The 19,080-nt window shown below is 42.0% G+C and overlaps 1 protein-coding gene across 6 annotated transcripts in view; it reads right to left on the minus strand.

Moving 5' to 3' along the window:
- DAAM2 (dishevelled associated activator of morphogenesis 2) overlaps nucleotides 1-19,080 on the minus strand; it is a 265,206-nt gene that overhangs the window by 151,232 nt on the left and 94,894 nt on the right. For all 6 annotated transcript variants that reach the window (XM_058166227.1, XM_058166137.1, XM_058166318.1 and 3 more), the window contains exon 2: nucleotides 14,340-14,545. In XM_058166227.1, coding sequence (XP_058022210.1) covers nucleotides 14,340-14,513 — 174 coding nt within the window. In that variant the 5' untranslated portion in view covers nucleotides 14,514-14,545. The remainder of the gene's footprint in view (nucleotides 1-14,339; nucleotides 14,546-19,080) is intronic.

A 19,080-nucleotide genomic window follows, 5' to 3' on the forward strand; every position in this document is an offset into this window, starting at 1 on the left:
CACCTTGCAGTCCAAGGGACTCGCAGAAGTCTTCTCCAGCACCAGAGTTCAAAGGCCTCAATTCTTTGGCGCTCAGCCTTTCTTATGGTCCAACCTTCACAGCCATACATTGCAACTGGGAAAACCATAGCTTTGACTATACACACTTTTGTTGGCAGGGTGATGTCTCTGCTTTTTAGTACGCTGTCTAGATTTGCCATAGCTTTCCTCCCCAGGAGCAAGCGTCTTTTAATTTCTTGGCTGCAGTCCCCATCTGCGGTGATCTTGGAACCCAGGAAAATAAAATCTGTCACTACCTCCATTTCTTCACCATCTATCTGCCAGGAATTGAGAGGGCTGGATGCCATGATTTTAGTTTTCTTAATGTTGAGTTTCAAGCCAACTTTTGCACTCTCCTCCTTCACCCACATCAAGAGACTCTTTAGTTCCTCTTCGCTTTCTGCCATTAGAGTGGTATCATCTGCATATCTGAGGTTGTTAATATTTCTTCCGGCAATCTTAATTCCAATTTTTGATTCATCTAGCCCCGCCTTTCTCAAGATGTGTTCTGCATATAAGTTAAATAGGCAGGGTGAAAGTATACAGCCTTGCCGGACTCTTTTCCCAATTTTAAACCAATCAGTGGTTACGTGTCCAGTTCTCACTGTGGCTTCTTGACCCACATACAGGTTTCTCAAGAGACAAATGAGATGGTCTGGTACGCCCATCTCTTTAAGAACTTGCCACAATTTGTTGTGATCCACACAATCAAAGGCTTTAGCATAGTCATTGAAGCAGAAATAGATGTTTTTCTGGAACTCCCTAGCTTTCTCCATGATCCAGGGTATGTTGGCAATTTGATCTCTAGTTCCTCTGCCTCTACGAAATCCTGCCTGTACTTCTGGTAGTTCTCGATCCACATACTGCTGGAGCCTAGCTTGTAGGATTTTAAGCATAACCTTACTAGCATGTGAAATGAGTGCAATGGTGCGATAGTTTGAACATTCTTTGGCATTGCCTTTCTTTGGAATTGGAATGTAAACTGACCTTTTCCAATCCTGTGGTCATTGTTGAGTTTTCCAAATTTGCTGGCAAATTGGGTGTAGCACTTTTACTGCGTCGTCTTTTAAGATTTTTAATAGCTCAGCTGGAATACTGTCTCCTCCACTAGCTTTGTTGTTGCTCAGATCTCCTAAGGCCCATTTGACTTCACATTCTAGGATGTCTGGCTCAAGGTTAGTGACCACCCCATTGTGGTTATCAGGGATGTTAAGCTCATTCTTGTATAGTTCTTCTGTGTAATTTTGCCACCTCTTCTTAATCTCTTCTGCCTCTGTTAGGTCCTTGCCATTTTGGTCCTTTATCATGCCCATCTTTGCATGAAACGTGAATGAAACCCCATGGACAGTACAAAAAAAAAAAAAGATATGACACCGGAAGATGAGCCCCTCAGGTCGGAAGGTGTCCAATATGCTACTGGGGAAGAGCGGAGGGCTAGTACTAGTAGCGCCCGAAAGAATGAAGCAACTGGGCCAAAGCCGAAAGGACGCTCAGCTGTGGATGTATCTGGTGGTGAAAGGAAAGTCTGATGCTGTAAAAAAATTTTCTCCATAGGAACCTGGAATGTAAGATCCATGAATCAAGGCAAGCTGGATGTGGTCAAACAAGAGATGACAAGACTGAACATCGACATCTTAGGAATCAGCGAACTAAAGTGGACAGGAATGGGCAAATTTAATTCAGATGACTATCAGGTATACTACTGTGGGCAAGAATCCCTCAGAAGAAATGGAGTGGCCTTCATAATCAATAAAAAAGTAGGAAAAGCAATACTGGGATACAATCCCCAAAATGACAGAATGATCTCAGTCCGTATCCAAGGCAAACCATTCAATATCACAGTAGTTCAAGTCTATGCCCCAACCACTGGTGCTGAAGAAGATGAAATTGACCAGTTCTATGAAGCCCTACAGCACCTGATAGAATTAACACCAAAAAATGATGTCCTTATCATCATGGGAGATTGGAATGCTAAAGTAGGAAGCCAAAAGATAACCGGAATAACAGGTAAGTATGGCCTTGGAGTACAAAATGAAGCAGGGCACAGGCTGATAGAATTCTGTCAAGACAATACGATGGTCATAGCAAACACTCTTTTCCAACAACCTAAGAGACGACTCTACACATGGACATCACCAGATGGTCAACACAGAAATCAGATTGACTATGTGCTCTGCAGCCAAAGATGGAAAAGCTCTATACAGTCAGTAAAAACAAGACCAGGAGCTGACTGTGGCTCAGATCATGAGCTTCTTCTTGCAAAATTTAGGCTTAAACTAAAGAAAGTAGGGAAAAGCACCAGGCCACTCAGGTATGAACTAAATCATATCCCTGATGAATATACAGTAGAGGTGACAAATAGATTTAAAGAATTAGATCTGATAGACAGAGTGCCTGATGAACTATGGACAGAGGTTCGGAACATTGTACAAGAGGTAGCAACTAAAACCATTCCAAAGAAAAAGAAATGCAAGAAAGCAAATGGCTGTCTGAGGAAGCTCTGCAAATAGCTGAGGAAAGAAGGGAAGCGAAAGGCAAGGGAGAAAGAGAAAGATACACCCAATTGAATGCAGAATTCCAGAGAACAGCTAGAAAAGATAAGAATGCATTCTTAAATGAACAGTGCAAAGAAATAGAAGAAAACAATAGAATAGGGAGGACCAGAGATCTATTCAATATTGGAGATATGAAGGGAACGTTTCATGCAAAGATGGGCATGATAAAGGACCAAAATGGTTGATATGGAACAGATTTTTTTCAAACTTTTTCCGGATCCAGAATATATTTTTTAAAAAAGGGATTTCCTTTGGTAATGTTAAACACAGAAGAGTACATGATTTTAAATCTATTTGCACTCATTCCTTCAACATCACACTTTTCTTAATGGAGTTTCTTTTCTAATTTGAAACCTGCTAAGACTTAAGCATACCTAGATATCATTTTCTCTGCCTTGGAAGCCTCTGTCCATATACTAGCAGAAAGATGGGCAGTTTTTTAGTTTATGAGCAATGAGAAAATTTATTTTTTCCTGGCTTAATCTTTTCCTTAATAGTATTATTGTTATTATTTCATATATTCCAAGGCTGATGCTTGGCAACAAATACACCTTAGAAGACTAAGCCATGGTGGATTCTAGCTTCGAGGCAATTTTAATGCTGCCTATAAAGGCAATGTTCTTGCCAGCAACACACCCACACTTTTGTTCCAACTTCCCTTTCTCTTCTTTTTTCCTGCACTAATCACCTGCTTTTTTTGGAGGCAAGCCTGTGAGGTTTTCATCTCTCCTGAAACATCTTTCATGTTTCAAACATTCAAGCAGTGAGGTATTATCAAGGCTCAGTCTGGTTGTAGGTTTGGACAGGCAGCCAGAAAGGAGTTGGAACATTTATTTATCTGAGCACAAGGCAAAGTTTCTCCTTTTCTATGAACAAAGGAAATTTCTGCCTGCTTTTACTAAGAAAGCCAGTAACTATTCTCCAAATGAAATAATTTTCTCAAAAGGAAGAGATGCATTTGGAAGGCTCTCTGGGATCTGGACTTGCAGCTATGTCCTAGAAAGCGTTTGGCTGATGCAATAGCTGCATTCCATCCTTGAGAAAGTAGCTTTAGCCAAGTTCACACATTCTTTTGGCCTCATCCAAGCTGAACTGCTGCAACGTTAAGTGCAAAGCTCTCTTTGTTCAAAAACTATCGTTGCCTAGAAATGGTAGGCACAGTAAATTTGGCCTTCTCCATAACGCTTCTGAGCTCTTTCCTCCAGGAGCTTTCTTCTCACTATTTTCTGTCAAAAATATTATGAGAATTAAGCTGCTTCCAACGCTTAGTTGTGGAGATTTCCCTCTACCTTAAAATCAGCCAATTTATTCAGTGAAGCAGGAAAAGTCTTGGATGGAGTTATGCTGTGCCTGAAGATTCTTCTACGCTCCTAGAAAAGGAAGAATGGTGGCAGAGGGCAAAAATAGGTTTTTCCCCTGGACTGCAAAGCATACACTGTGGCCATCCCTAGCCTCAAGCAAAGATGAAATCTACCTTCACTCCAGGGGTACTATTCAGCAGGTTCTGACAGGTTCTGGAGAACCGGTAGTGGAAATTTTAAGTAGTTCAGAGAACTGGCAAATACCACCTCTGGCTAGTGCAGAGTGGGGTGGGAATGGAGGTTTTGCAATATCCTTCCCGTGGAGTGGGGTGGGAATGGAGGTTTTGCAGTATCCTTCCCCTGCCATGCCCACCAAGCCACACCACAGCCACCAAGCCATGAACACAAAAACGATAGTAAAAAAAAATGGAATTTCACTACTGCTCCATTCCTGATGATCACTTGGATACAACTATGCATTTTTCTTGACAATGGTATGAAAATGAATTGCACTATCTTTTTCTGATTTTTTTTTAAAACTGTCCAGTCCAGGTTAGAGACATGGATTTTGTTCAGTGTCCCTTATTTGAATGCTGATTAGCTTTCAACCATATCACTAATTAGTTCCAAACTAGATTGTTAAAATGCAATTTATATGGAGCTGCTTCTAAAAACATTTAAGAAAATTATTACATATAAAAATTGGCTGCCTGATAATAATATGAGCAAGAAAATATCATCTAAATCAGATCTAAAGTCAACACAAGCCATTATTTCATGTTGGTTGAGAAAGTTCCACCATCCAATCCTTTCTGCCTCCATCTTTTTCAGATAGTTTCACAAAATTTAGGCACAAAGAAATAGATGGGCTACCTCTTAAGGCTGTTTGTTAATTCTGGTTCAAAATAGACCCACAGAAGCTCTAGACTCAAAAAGAGGATTTTTCTGACATATTCAGCAATAGAACAGGCCTTGCCTTTTACTTGCTACTATACTCATTGTCCAACTCAACTTTTTTGACAGAAGAGCTACTGCTGAATTTGGAGGACATGGAATGGAGTCTAGTTTGTCAAGTTCAAGAGAAGCCTTATGATTGTTTCTCTGTCAGAACATCAGTTGATTCTCCCAAAAAAACAGCATGCACACTCTTCCTTTTTTCCCCCCCCTGCTCTTACTTTCTCTACTCCTTCCCTCTCCTGTCTGTTTTCCAGGGCCACTCAGATGGACACTATCAGGGAAGCTAGGTTTGGGAACAGTTAAAAAAGAGCTGCTACTTTTCCAGCTTCCCACCCAGTTTATTTTCCTTTTTAATGTATTTTTTCTATTCAACTACTAAGCTCTGATGCACTTAGAAGGAAATACGGAAATTTGGACCTCAGCTTTAGCCAAAATACAAAGGCACACACCTTTCTGATCACTTCCTGTTCCACACAAAAGTTGGCTGTTTCATGCCATGAACATGGGCCAGGAAAGACAATAATCTCACTACAGCAAGGGCCCTGGGCCAAAAGCAGGCTGCATTCCCAAAGCAGAGCATTTGTGTCACCCTCACATTTTCTCAGCAATTCCCTTCCTATCATGCTTCCTATTTTCCAAATAATGTTGCTGAGCAAACCTCTGGCTCTAAAAATCAACTTCTGGCTAACCTTGAATTGTCCTTAACATAAAAGCACCAGCAGAAGCAGGGGAGGTTGTGTGATGAAAATTATTAGAAAGGCCAATCTATACATTGCAGGGTCGCCAAATCATCCAGAAACACACATGCTCAGATTTTGATCCTGTAATTTCATATACTTGACTAGAGAAAACAATTAGCATTAAATCATAGATAGATAGATAGATAGATAGATAGATAGATAGATAGATAGATAGATAGATAGATGATAGATTCATAGATAGATAGATAGATAGATAGATAGATAGATAGATAGATAGATAGATAGATAGACAGACAGACAGACAGACAGACAGACAGATACTGGTAGATAGATAGAGACAGAGTGAGCAAGTGAGCCATGGTGGCGCAGTGGCTAGAATGCAGTACTGCAGGCTACTTCTGCTGACTGCCAGCTGCCAGCTGTTTGGCAGTTCGATTTTCACAGGCTCAGGGTTGACTCAGCCTTCCATCCTTCCGAGGTCGAGTAAAATGAGGACCCAGATTTTGGGGGGCAATATGCTGACTCTGTAAACCACTTAGAGAGGGCTGTAAAGCACTGTGAAGTGGTATATAAGTCTAAGTGCTTGTGCGTGTGTGTGTGTGTGTGTGTGTGTGTGTGTGTGAGAGAGAGAGAGAGAGAGAGAGAGAGAGCGCAGTTCTGAGAAAACAAGCAACATGCTGAAAGATGGATGAAAGATGGATAGCTGTTCATTTTGCTGGCTCAGCTTTTGTCTCTGCTGAAGCCTGCCTTGTTTCATTTAGCATATGTGAATTATGGCTTGGCTACAGGAATGTGTTCCTTTGTCCACAAACACTAAAAAAGCCAGCCAAAATTCAGTTTACCCCTGAAATGACTGCATAGGTTAATGGCCACTATAAAGCATGCATTGCACTCCCATTCCACATGTTACAGATGGAAAAAGCAATTGATTTGAAAGATGGATACTTAAAAATATAAACACCTGCAGTGACAAAAGAAAAAAAGTACATTCTTTTAGAAGTAAATAATTATAATTCTATCCAGTTATCTAATGCAATTCAAGTACATGAATGTTTCGCATGCATTTATAGAACTATTGTTTTTTTAACCTACTGCATTTTGTATAAATTATTTCCTCATTTCATTGTATTTAAATATACAAAGTCTAGGTCTAAAGGCAATCCGCTTGTTAGTTATCTGAAATTATCACAGGTTATCTGTACAACTGCCTTCCCTAAGGACATCTACCCATCTTAGCAGGTCAGATATGGAGGGCATACTGCTACTCCCATCCCTTAAATACAGTCATCTGATGGGAGCTACGAAGAGTGCCTTTTCTGTGGCAGTCCCTGCCCTCTAGAACAGGGGTCTCCAACCTTGACAACTTTAAGCCTGGAAGACTTCAACTCCCAGAATTCCCCAGCCAGCTTTGCAAAGCTGGCTGGGGAATTCTGGGAGTTGAAGTCCTCCAGGCTTAAAGTTGTCAAGGTTGGAGACCCCTGCTCTAGAACACTCTTCTCTCTAAAGTCCAGCAGGCCTCTTCTCTCCTAGCTTCTAGCTTCCCATAAAAATTTGAAGGCTTGGCTTTTTGCCTAAGCACTGGGATAAGATTAGGTGACTATACATCAGAAGTTTGACTTGGCACCAGATTTTTGTTTTTAATGTGTTTAGTTTTAATGGTTTTAGCTTAGCTTTTATGATCTTGTAACTTTTGATTGGGGAGCCGCCCAGAGTTGGTTATAAGATGGGTGGGCTATATAAATGCTTTAAGTAAATAAACAGGTGACCAGTGCAACCAAGTCCTCTGTCCACTGGGTGAAAGAAAGAAGCTGTACATTTATCTTTCTAATGCTACTGGAAATATGATGGAGCTTTAAAAATGCAACAGAACTGAAAAGTAAGTTATGAATATGTCCCTCCAACTAAAATATGTAATGTTACGACCTATCATTCTACCACTTCATTCTGTGTAATTAGCAGTAAATTACTGACTTTAAAATACCACGAGTGGACTGATAGGAAGCTTTATCAATTGCTAATGTATTTTTGTGGATTTTGCTGAATTAGTTAGAGCCAAGAAGGGTATCTGCAGCCACCTGAGTAAAAATCTACAGTATCTGAGTGATAAAAGAGAATATTTGTAGTACAAATAAGGGATACTTGGTGCTCTCTGAGTTTGGCTGTTTTTGCCAGTTGCCCTGATGATGTTACCTAGTTTGGGTACTGAAACATCTACAAGAAAGCAACCAAGCTCAGAGAGCACCAAGGACCTTTGATAAAACCAAACCAGCAAAGCTGATCATCTCATCCTTTCCATCTCCTTTCTCTGAGAAAAAGCCATGCAATCAACATGATTAAGTCACTGGGATGCAGAGATTAAAGTCTTGTACTCCGGAGATCCAGAATCACACATTACTGCTTGCAGTATGTTGCTGCAAAAGTCTGCCTCAAAGATAACCAGAAATAGTTATGCAATTGAATGGGACCGTCATTCATACTCTTCAGTGAATAACATCTGCTTCAGTAGGGAACGGATGGCTTTCTGCCAAATCTATGTACTTTCGCACTACTATTTGCTCAACAATTAGAGGAAGTAGATGTACTGTTCAGCAGCAAACAAGGGTGATTAATTCATTACATGGGAGTAACTTAACAAAAACATCACTCCATGCTTCTTTCCATCAATCAGTCATACAAGGTTTGTATTTGAGAAAGGAATAATTTCAGGTTAATTAAATAAATTCTTCCCGTGTTTGAAAAGAATGAGAGGGGGGAGGAAATCACCAGATTCTGGAATGCAATAGGTCATATGACTGGTTTGCCACTAAAGGAACAAAAAAACTGCAATAAACATGAATTGTCCCTTCCTTTAGCTGCTTCAAATCCATCTATTTTAGAACTCTGGTGAAACTTTCTGGTATAGATTTTTGGATGGGAAGTTTCTCATTGGATAGAAATATTTATTTTACTGATTTAGCCCTATTTAAAGAAATGAATAATTATCCTGAATACTGGATGTGTTCACAATCTTGCAAATAAAGCAACCTAATGAGTAACTGGTTTTATGTGTATTTCTCTACCAACACAATAACTATTCTAGAAATGACAATCCTTGGCAAGTAATTGAACCTATGACCATCATCAGTTGGTTTTTGCATTTTTATGTTTTACATTTTTATATTTAGCTGTTGCATCAAATATTTTTGAAGCATTTCTACATGCACAAAAGTTAAGAATGGATAAAAGGCATTTTAATGTTTACTTCATGCAGATCAGTTCAACTTAGCTAATAGAAAGGCCTATGAATAAATATTCCATAAATTTGTCCAATTCCTTTTAAAAGTTCTCCAAATTAGTGGCAGCCCTACATTTTGTAGTAGATTCTATAAGTTAATTATCACTATGTGAATAATTACTTTTTTTGCATATTTTCTAAATTGTCCAACCACCTTCACAGGATGCCTATTATAATTTGTATTTATTTTTTTTGGATTTATTCAACTCCTAGAAATGATTTATTGATTGACATATATAGATTGACAGATATGATACCGTAAAAGATTGAGGGGCGTCTTTAAAACAATTTTTAAAAGTTGCTTAACGAACTTCACAACCCTTGTCAATTGACCAATGATGACACAGAATCACAGCAACAATTTGGCTACCATTAAACTCAGTCTATCGGTCTTATTATTTTGCTACATCAGACTTGTTATATATGTGACTTGCACAAGATTAAATAACTGTCATATTTTCAAGACTCCTTTGGATATTAAGTATTTACTTTTGGAATTTACAATAAATGGCATTTTCATCATCATCTTCAACATCATCATATTTTTATCTAACCTTTTTTATATTTGGTCAACTCAAGGCAGTGAACATAGGCATGCTTCCTATTTTTACCACAACAATAACGCTGTGAAGTAGGTTGGACTGAGCTGAGAGACAGAGTGGTTTCTAGGCCAGCAGCTTGGCTACTGCATCAAAGTGTCTTCATATACACACATGCTGTATGTGTATGTACACTTTCATAAAAATAAGAGATGATAATGATAGAAAATGGAGTCAAACACACAACTGGCAGGATCTGGAGGTAATAATGCTTAATCCTATGTAGTATGTAAATTATCTAGATATTCCCAAAAAAGTGGGGGTAAGTAAGCTTCCTCTGCCTTTTAACTTATTGTTTATCCTTGCTATTATGCGTTGTGTCATTCCATTTTTATTTTGTTTTAACTGTATTTTTGACATGAGTTTATGAATGTTTATCTGCGCAGAATCCCTTAGATAGTGAGAGCAGTGGTGCCTAAATTTGATGAATAAAGCTATTGTTGCCATAGGATTGATAACTGGATGAAATGTATCAAAGAGCAACAATTATTAAATTACGGTATCTCAGATGGGCCAATTTACAGAATGTGTTCAAAATCCAGGACCCATGACTCCTGAGGGAACAAAATAGGGGAAGTTGTGTCTGTTTCAATGCATCTGGCTGCTGCTCCTGGGGTCATATGATCTTCATTTTCAATGTTCCATGACAGTTTCCCAGCCAGTCTTGTAATCCCTCCCTCCCTCCCACCCAGCAGCAGCCACTTTCCTGCCTGCAGGGAAAGGAAGGGAAGATTTCCAATGTTCCTTGCCAGATTCCCACAAGGAAACTCAATGAAGAAGCCAGCGGGAAGTTGGAAGTTGCCCTTGCTACCATTGCTTTTTTAAATCTGCTCTTGGTTATTCTGTTTCTCTGTTTTGCTAAAGAAATATTTCCGAAACAGTGTCCCAATGGAGCACAAGACGTCTAGTAAAATTCTTCTCTTCTTAATTCTGTATCATTCTGCAATCAAGCATTAATTAAAATATACACTGTCAGAGGATGAGATGTCTACGAGGATGGTTTAGGCTTCTGCATAAATTACAGAGCAGATTGCACAAATAAAAAAAGAAGCCCATGTTACTTACAATAACAACTTCTTCAACATGAGAAACAATAAAAATAAAGAAGACTTAGAGAAAAAGTTTTAAATCAAGATGAATTCCTGACAAACTTATTATGGTTTGGCCAATGACTCACTTTAGGAGAGATTTATTGTGTACTTGTTCTTCCAAAGTTGTATTTAAAAATAAAATAAAAATAAAATGCTGTAAACAGAGTAGAGCTGTAATGCTGTGGATCCCATAGTCTATAATTAGATTTTATCCTTTATTATTGCCATTGTCCCTTTCCCCAGAAGCTTTGTTTGCTTTTCTGTGTTGACTTCTGGCTGACAATACATTCTCATACAACAACTCTAATCTACAATATTTGTATTTTCCTTTCGTGAGTTTCAATCTACGGGGGAAATGTTTCATTTAATTTGTGCAATCTGCAATATCAAAGGATGTTATAAACCAAAATGTGGCCACCTATTATATTATGTTCCAGAAGGTTTTGGAAAAATCCACATCAGAATTTCTTAGAATTGTGACAATTTATAACACCTTGAAAGTTTAGGGAAAGGAGGTGGGGGAGCAAATCTTCCAAATTCTATTTCCTCTTCAGTCAATAAATCTGCACAAAGAAAAACATATGCTCTTAGAAAAGCCCACACTGCCAGCAGACATACAACCAGCTTGGCACACTTTGCACAGACCACCAACTGCAAAAGTACTTCACTACAAATAATGTGACTCATGTCAGAGAAAAATGGGGAGCTAGCCAAGACACACTAGAATTATGGCCATGGGCCAGATTCACAACTGTTGGGGTACGGATACACCCTGCCAGCATCCTCTAATATATAGGGAGGCCTTTCTTCATTGTTCCAAGAAGGCCAAAAGAAAGTCAACACTAACTTAAGAAGTTTCTTTCCATTTGAGAGCCTATCTTAAGGCAAGGCCTAGATAAGCATAGTAAACTAATAAAGCACTTTCTTTAAATTCTGGCTTTTCTCTTTCCTAAAGGAATCTCAAAAGATGGTTTGATAGAGTCTGGTTAATGAAGAGGAATTTATGACCCAGTTTGTAAGATCAGATCCTTATCCAAGTGCTTAGAATAATTTTAATGATTGTTGCCATTATGCTTTAATTCTATGCTTACTTTCAGCTGATTGTATATAGTCATACACACAACAATGAAATGTCTATGGAGATTCTCAGTCATCCAGGTCTTGGTTGTCCCAAAGGTGCTTTTTCAAGAGGCAACTAGACTATCTTGTTTTTCTTTGAAGATGTTTCGTTTCTCATCCAAGAAGCTTCTTCAGCTCTGACTGTATGGTGGTGAATGGAAGGATTTATATTCCTTGCAGACAGCCATTTTTATAGCTGCTCATCTCATACCATAGCATAGCAGCACTATGTTTGCACAAAAATACAGAAAAGATCTCCAATGGTTTAATCTCCTATCACATGATCCATTACCTCTAAATTGCATACAGGACATAGGCAAGTGACACAAATTTAGGAAACCCATTTTATCCAGAAAATACTAAATAAACAGTTCCATGCAAGACCAGTGCCTGATCTGCCTCATATTTTCCCCATAACAATAATTCTGAATAAAGAAGGTAATCTTACAACATTCATCAAACTCTAGCTTGGTTCTGAACATATAATCAAGAAAGTCTGGAGCTTTTTTGCTTCTTGGGCTGCAGAAAGAAAATTAATCATATTACGAACCCATTGTCTATCAAAGGATGTTTGAAATTGGTGCCAATAATTTGGAGAGAGTCAAAAGGATAAATTCAAGAGGGAAGGAAGACAGAGAAAGCAAGTCAACCAACGACCAAAAACTAGCCAAGACGTTTTCCCAAAAAGCAGGTAAAGAATTCAAGGACAATTAATTAAGCCGTACGGGTCTGGATGGGGAGAAACAGACTCAAGCTCAATCCCTCCAAGACGGAGTGGCTGTGGATGCCGGCACCCCGGTTCAGCCAGCTGCAGCTGCAGCTGGCTGTGGGAGGCGAGTTATTGGCCCCAACGGAGAGGGTGCGCAACTTGGGTGTCCTCTTGGATGGGCGGTTGTCGTTTGACGATCATTTGGCGGCCGTCTCCAAGAGGGCCTTCCACCAAGTACGCTTGGTGCGCCAGTTGCGCCCCTTCCTTGACCGGGATGCCTTATGCACGGTCACTCATGCCCTCGTAACTTCCCGCCTGGATTATTGCAATGCTCTCTACATGGGGCTGCCCTTGAAGTGCACCCGGAGGCTGCAGTTAGTCCAGAATGCAGCTGCGCGGGTAATAGTGGGAGCAACTCGTTGCTCCCATGTAACACCACTCCTGCGCAGTCTGCACGGGCTTCCTGTGGTCTTCCGGGTGCGCTTTAAGATTTTGGTCACCACCTTTAAAGCGCTCCATGGCTTACGACCCGGGTACTTACGGGACCGCCTGCTGTTACCGTTTGCCTCCCACCGACCCGTACGCTCTCACAGAGAGGCCCTTCTCAGGGTGCCATCCGCCAAACAATGTCGGCTGGCGGCCCCCAGGGGCAGGGCCTTCTCTGTGGGAGCTCCCACGCTCTGGAATGAGCTTCCCCCTGGTTTACGTCAAGTGCCTGATCTTCGGACCTTTCGCCGTGAGCTGAAAACGCATTTATTTATTCAAGCGGGACTGGCCTAAAATTTTATTGGGTTAAAATTTTATTGGGTTATTTATATTTTAATATTTTAATTCGTTTTAAATCTGGCCACTTTATAATATGTTTGTTTTAATTTCTTTTAATATTGATACTGTGATTTTTTACTTGGCTGTACACCGCCCTGAGTCCTTCGGGAGAAGGGCGGTATAAAAATTGAATAAAATAAAATAAATAAAATAAATAATATTTTTACTGATGACAAGACTGTCAGCCTTTTTTTGTTAAGACTGCATTTTATCCCCTGCCTTTTTTTGTTAGAAAAAAGAAAGGCAGAGGATTGACCCAAGTTTTAATGTGATCCTGTGCTCATGGCTTGTGCAAATATCCATAGAATTAAATCCAAAAGCATTGTAGTTTATATTCTACAAAGCAAATGGCAAATATCGAAGGCCAGACTTTGACAGGTAGTCCTCATTTAACTCCACTCCTTCAAGCAACTATTCAAAGTTACAATGGTGTCAAATGAGAGCACTTACATGCCTCTGCACAGTGGGTTGCAGAGTTGAACTGCTAATAAAAATGTACACACTCTTTCAAACATTTCCAGGTCACTGGTTTACACTACTTCATTTTCCGATTGAATTTTCTGATTCAATTAAAACCTCAGCACAACCAATCAATACATATGCAGCTGCCCGCTGTCAGTCTGTTCCAAGCAGAAGCCTAGGAGGCAGATTCTGCAACCTATAATCCTTGTTTCTATTCCAGACTACCACCGTCATAAACCCCGGTGCCTTTTTTTGTTTTCATTTAGACTACTGTACTGAATACAGTAGTCATTTTCCATGACATTTTCTGCCCTGAAAAAACCCACGTAGAGAACTTCAAGTCTGGGGTAAAAGTGTTTATTTTTCCACAAATTTAAAAGTCAGCAAATCATTCCATATTATCAGTGCCTTTGTGAATCTGAAGGACTAACAATGATATAACAATATCATATGTTATACTAAATTAGGTTTGGATGATGGTCACTCCTATCTTTACAAAGGTGACTTGGCCTGTGACACTTGTATGTACCTTTACGTCTAATGCCATTCAATTTCCATACTCTTCTGCCAAGACATACCCAGAGTGTGTTGAAAGTTGGAATTTCTTTCAAGTTTTAACTCAAAGTTATTAAACGAACAGGTTTCAACACAGAGATTCTCAAGATAAAATTTGCGACATTTCCTCCCAGAAAATTAAATATACTTACCACAAGCTCAGAGAACCTTGCATTCAGTTCTTCGGCTGGTGGGATTGGCACTGAAAACTCCAAGAACTGCAGAGGGTTATTGTCCTTGAGGTTGATTTCAGGCAGATCACTCCGCCCAAAGCAGCAAAGAAACCCCAAAGCATGACGACTCCGTTTTCGGGGAGCCATAGTCATTGTGATATGGGATGCTATCTAACAGTCATGATCTGCAGAGAAAGGAAAAGAAACATTATAAGGACTCCAAATGAAGGTCCATGAATGGATTACTTTGAGATAACTACAGTATCTAAGAAAGCTTTTGAAAAAAAAATGAGGTTGAAGGAGGTGCATGCAATGTTAAATAATAAAATGACTAATAATCACTGTCTTGCAAGACTTTCTCTGGGGTATCTTAGTGGAAAATATAAGACAGTAAACTAAGCAGCTTTTAGCCCTGTGAATCAATTCTGGTTTTGTTTCTTTGTTTGTTTAACCCAAAACAGTTTCATTCATTTGGGACAGAAAAATAACTATACACTGTATGTGCCAGAACTGGATACAAGTTAGAAAAAATATATGATCTAGCCAAGAAGTACCCAGAAGCAATATAATATACTGCAGAAGAGATGCCCGGAACATCTTTGGAAGAAGACGGAGTCCAATCAAACACAAAAAAGACACCACATCTGGGATTATGTTATGCTGATAAGAGTAGAAAAATATTATTTCAAAACCCTTATTACATTTACTAATGGCTACTTGATGTCCCTGTTTAGGCTGACTTGTTCTTTGTTGGGCAAGTGCCACAGAAATATCTACAGGGCCAATATGAAGAATATCCTCATTATTTGGCAAAAAAAATTGCTCTGATCTACTTAGTGTTGGACTCCAACTGGACAGATCTAGTTTCCTGTTCCTGGAACATAGCCTGTTGTGAGGTTACCTGGATCAAGTTTGATTCTAAGACTCTTGGCGAAGTGGGTAGGGTTCTTCAGACCGTGAGCTTGGTCATCTGCTTATTAGATTCAAATTTCTCCTGGGTGGTTAAAAACATCTAGCAGATGACCTATGGTTAAGTCAGTGTGGTCGTATCAGCTTCTTTAAGAGAGGGAGTATTTCTTTGATCTTAAAGAAGCAATGGTGTACCCCTCAAGAAGCCACAGATGAACCAACAATTCTGGACAAATTATCATTTGGTTTCCAGCTTTCCCTTTGTGGGAAGGTGGTTAGGCAGCAGCCTTTAAAGGATCCTGGAAGAAATGGATTCTCTGGATCCATTTCCTGAGTGGGCACAGTAGAGAGATAGTTTAGTTAGTTTAGTTTAGTTTTATTAAATTTTTATACCGCCCTTCTCCCAAGGGACTCAGGGTGGTGTACAGCCAAAAGATAAGAAATATAAAAATATACAATTAAAACAACAATTTAAAACAGAGCAAATTAGAAAAAATGGCCAGTATTAAAAATTAAAAATTTAAAATTTCAAACCCTAAAATGATAAAACCCCAATTAAAATTTAAAAATATTAGGCCAGTCCCGCTTGAATAAATAAATATGTTTTCAGCTCACGGCGAAAGGTCCGAAGATCAGGCACTTGACGTAATCCAGGGGGAAGTTCGTTCCAGAGCGTAGGAGCTCCCACAGAGAAGGCCCTGCCCCTGGGGGCCGCCAGCCGGCATTGTTTGGCGGACGGCACCCTGAGAAGACCCTCTCTATGTGAGCGTACGGGTCGGTGGGAGGCATAAGGTGGTTTGGGATGACTTTGATCCTGTGACTCCCGAGGACATGGACAGGTTGCTGGGCAGGCTGAACGCCACCACATGTTTACTGGATCCGTGCCCCTCCTGGTTAGTACTGGCTACTCAGGAGGTGACACGAGGCTGGCTCCAGGGGATTACAAATGCTTCTCTGCGGGAGGGGGTCTTTCCCGCGGCCTTGAAAGAGGCTGTGGTGAGACCCCTCCTCAAGAAGCCTTCCCTGGACCCAGCTGTTTTAGGGAACTACCGGCCAGTCTCCAATCTTCGCTTTACGGCGAAGGTTGTAGAGAGTGTGGTGGCATGTCAGCTACCCCAGTACCTGGATGAAGCTGTCTATCTAGACCCGTTCCAGTCCGGCTTCCGGCCCGGATACAGTACGGAGACAGCTTTGGTCGCGCTGGTGGATGATCTCTGGAGGGCCAGGGATAGGGGTTACTCCTCTGCCCTGGTCCTATTAGACCTCTCAGCGGCTTTTGATACCATCGACCATGGTATCCTGCTGCGCCGGTTGGAGGGGTTGGGAGTGGGAGGCACCGTTTATCGGTGGTTCTCCTCCTACCTCTCTGATCGGACGCAGACGGTGTTGACAGGGGGCAGAGATCGACCCAAGGTGCCTCATGTGTGGGTGCCACAGGGTCGATTCTCTCACCCTCCTGTTCAACATCTATATGAAGCCGCTGGGTGAGATCATCAGTGGCTTTGGGGTGAGATACCAACTGTACGCTGATGACACCCAGCTGTACTTTTCCACCCCGGCCACCCCAGTGAAGCTGTCAAGTGTTGTCCCGTGTCTGGAAGCCGACGGGTCTGGATGGGGAGGAACAGGCTCAAACTTAATCCTCCAAGACGGAGTGGCTGTGGATGCCGGCACCTCGGTACAGTCAGCTGCAGATGCGGCTGTCTGTCGGGGTGAATCATTGGCCCCGATGGAGAAGGTACGCAACTTGGGCGTGCTCCTGGATGGCGGTTGTCCTTTGAAGACCATTTGGCGACCGTCTCCAGGAGAGCATTTTATCAGGTTCGCCTGATCCGCCAGTTGCGCCCTTCCTGGACCGGGATGCCTTATGCACAGTCACCATGCCCTTGTTACCTCTCGCCTGACTACTGCAATGCTCTCTACATGGGGCTCCCTTGAAGAGCACCGGAGACTTCAGCTAGTTCAGAATGCGGCTGCGCTGGTTATTGAGGGAGCGCCTCGAGCCCCACATAACACCTATCCTGCGCAGACTGCACTGGCTACCTGTTGTTTTCCGGTGCGCTTCAAGGTATTGGTTACCACCTTTAAAGCGCTCCATGGCTTAGGACCGGGCTATCTACGGGACCGTCTACTGCCGGCTTCTATCTCCCATCGTCCGGTACGCTCCCACAGAGAGGGACTCCTCAGGGTGCCGTCAGCCAAACAGTGTCGACTGGCGGGCCCCCGGGGGGGGGGCTTCTCTGTGGGGGGTCCCGCCCTGTGGAACGAACTTCCCCTCGGACTCCGACAATTACCTGACCTTAAGACCTTTCGCCGCGAACTTAAAACTTATTTATTTCATATGGCTGGACTAGCCTGATTTTTATTTTTATTAGATGGGTTTTTAAAATTGTGTTATTTTATAGGGGAGTATGTTTTTAACGTTTTGGGCATTTAAATCAGTTTTTTAAGGGTTGTTTTAAATTATTGTGTGTATTTATATTTTATCTGCCTGTTCACCGCCCTGAGTCCTTCGGGAGAAGGGCGGTATACAAATTAAAATATTATTATTATTATTATTATTAAGGTAACAGCAGGCGGTCCCGTAAGTACCCGGGCCCTAAGCCATGGAGCGCTTTGAAGGTGGTGACCAGGATCTTAAAGCGCACCCGAAAGACTACAGGAAGCCAGTGCAAGCCGCGCAGGATTGGTGTTACATGGGAGCAACGAGTTGCTCCCACTATAACCCGCGCAGCTGCAGTCTGGACTAGCTGCAGTCTCCGGGTGCACTTCAAGAGCAGCCCCATGTAGAGAGCATTGCAATAATCCAAACGGGAAGTGACAAGAGCGTGAGTGACCGTGCATAAGGCATCCCGGTCAAGGAAGGGGCGCAACTGGTGGACCAAGCGTACCTGGTAAAAAGCCCTCCTGGAGACGGCCGCCAAATGATCGTCAAACGACAGCCGCCCATCCAGGAAGACGCCCAAGTTGCGCACCCTTTCCATTGGGGCCAATAACTCGCCCCCGACAGCCAGCTGCGGCTGCAGCTGGCTGTACCGGGGTGCCGGCATCCACAGCCACTCCGTCTTGGAGGGATTGAGCTTGAGTCTGTTTCTCCCCATCCAGACCCGTACGGCTTCCAGACACCGGGACAGCACTTCGACAGCTTCGTTGGGGTGATCCGGGGTGGAAAAGTACAGCTGCGTATCATCAGCGTACAGATGGTAACTCACCCCGAAACCACTGATGACCTCACCCAACGGCTTCATGTAGATGTTGAACAGGAGAGGCGAGAGAATCGACCCCTGCGGCACCCCACAAGTGAGGCGCCTCGCGGTCGATCTCTGCCCTCCTGTCAACACCGTCTGCAACCGGTCGGAGAGATAGGAGGAGAACCACCGATAAACGGTGCCTCCCACTCCTAAACCCCCCAACTGGTGCAGCAAGATACCATGGTCGATGGTATCGAACGCCGCTGAGAGATCTAATAGGACCAGGGCAGAGGAACAACCCCTATCCTTGGCCCTCCAGAGGTCATCTACCAACGCGACCAAAGCTGTCTCTGTGCTATGACCGGGCCGGAAACCGGACTGGAACAGGTCTAGATTGCTTTGATCATACTTCTCAGTGATCTCTGACAGAGCCTGATGGGAGATGGTGCATCCTTCCTAGTGCCTTCTGAACTGGTCGAGATGATTAAAGGTATGATACAGAAGGTTCTCCTCCTTCCTTTGGTCTCAGTTGGTGTTGATGGGGGAAGAGACTGAATCTGTTGGCCCCTCATTTGTGGCCTGCCTCAAACTCAGCAGTCTATTTTGCTTAACAGCTATAT

Source organism: Ahaetulla prasina, chromosome 1 (genome assembly GCF_028640845.1).
Source record: "Ahaetulla prasina isolate Xishuangbanna chromosome 1, ASM2864084v1, whole genome shotgun sequence".
Classification (NCBI taxonomy): Eukaryota; Metazoa; Chordata; class Lepidosauria; order Squamata; family Colubridae; genus Ahaetulla; species Ahaetulla prasina.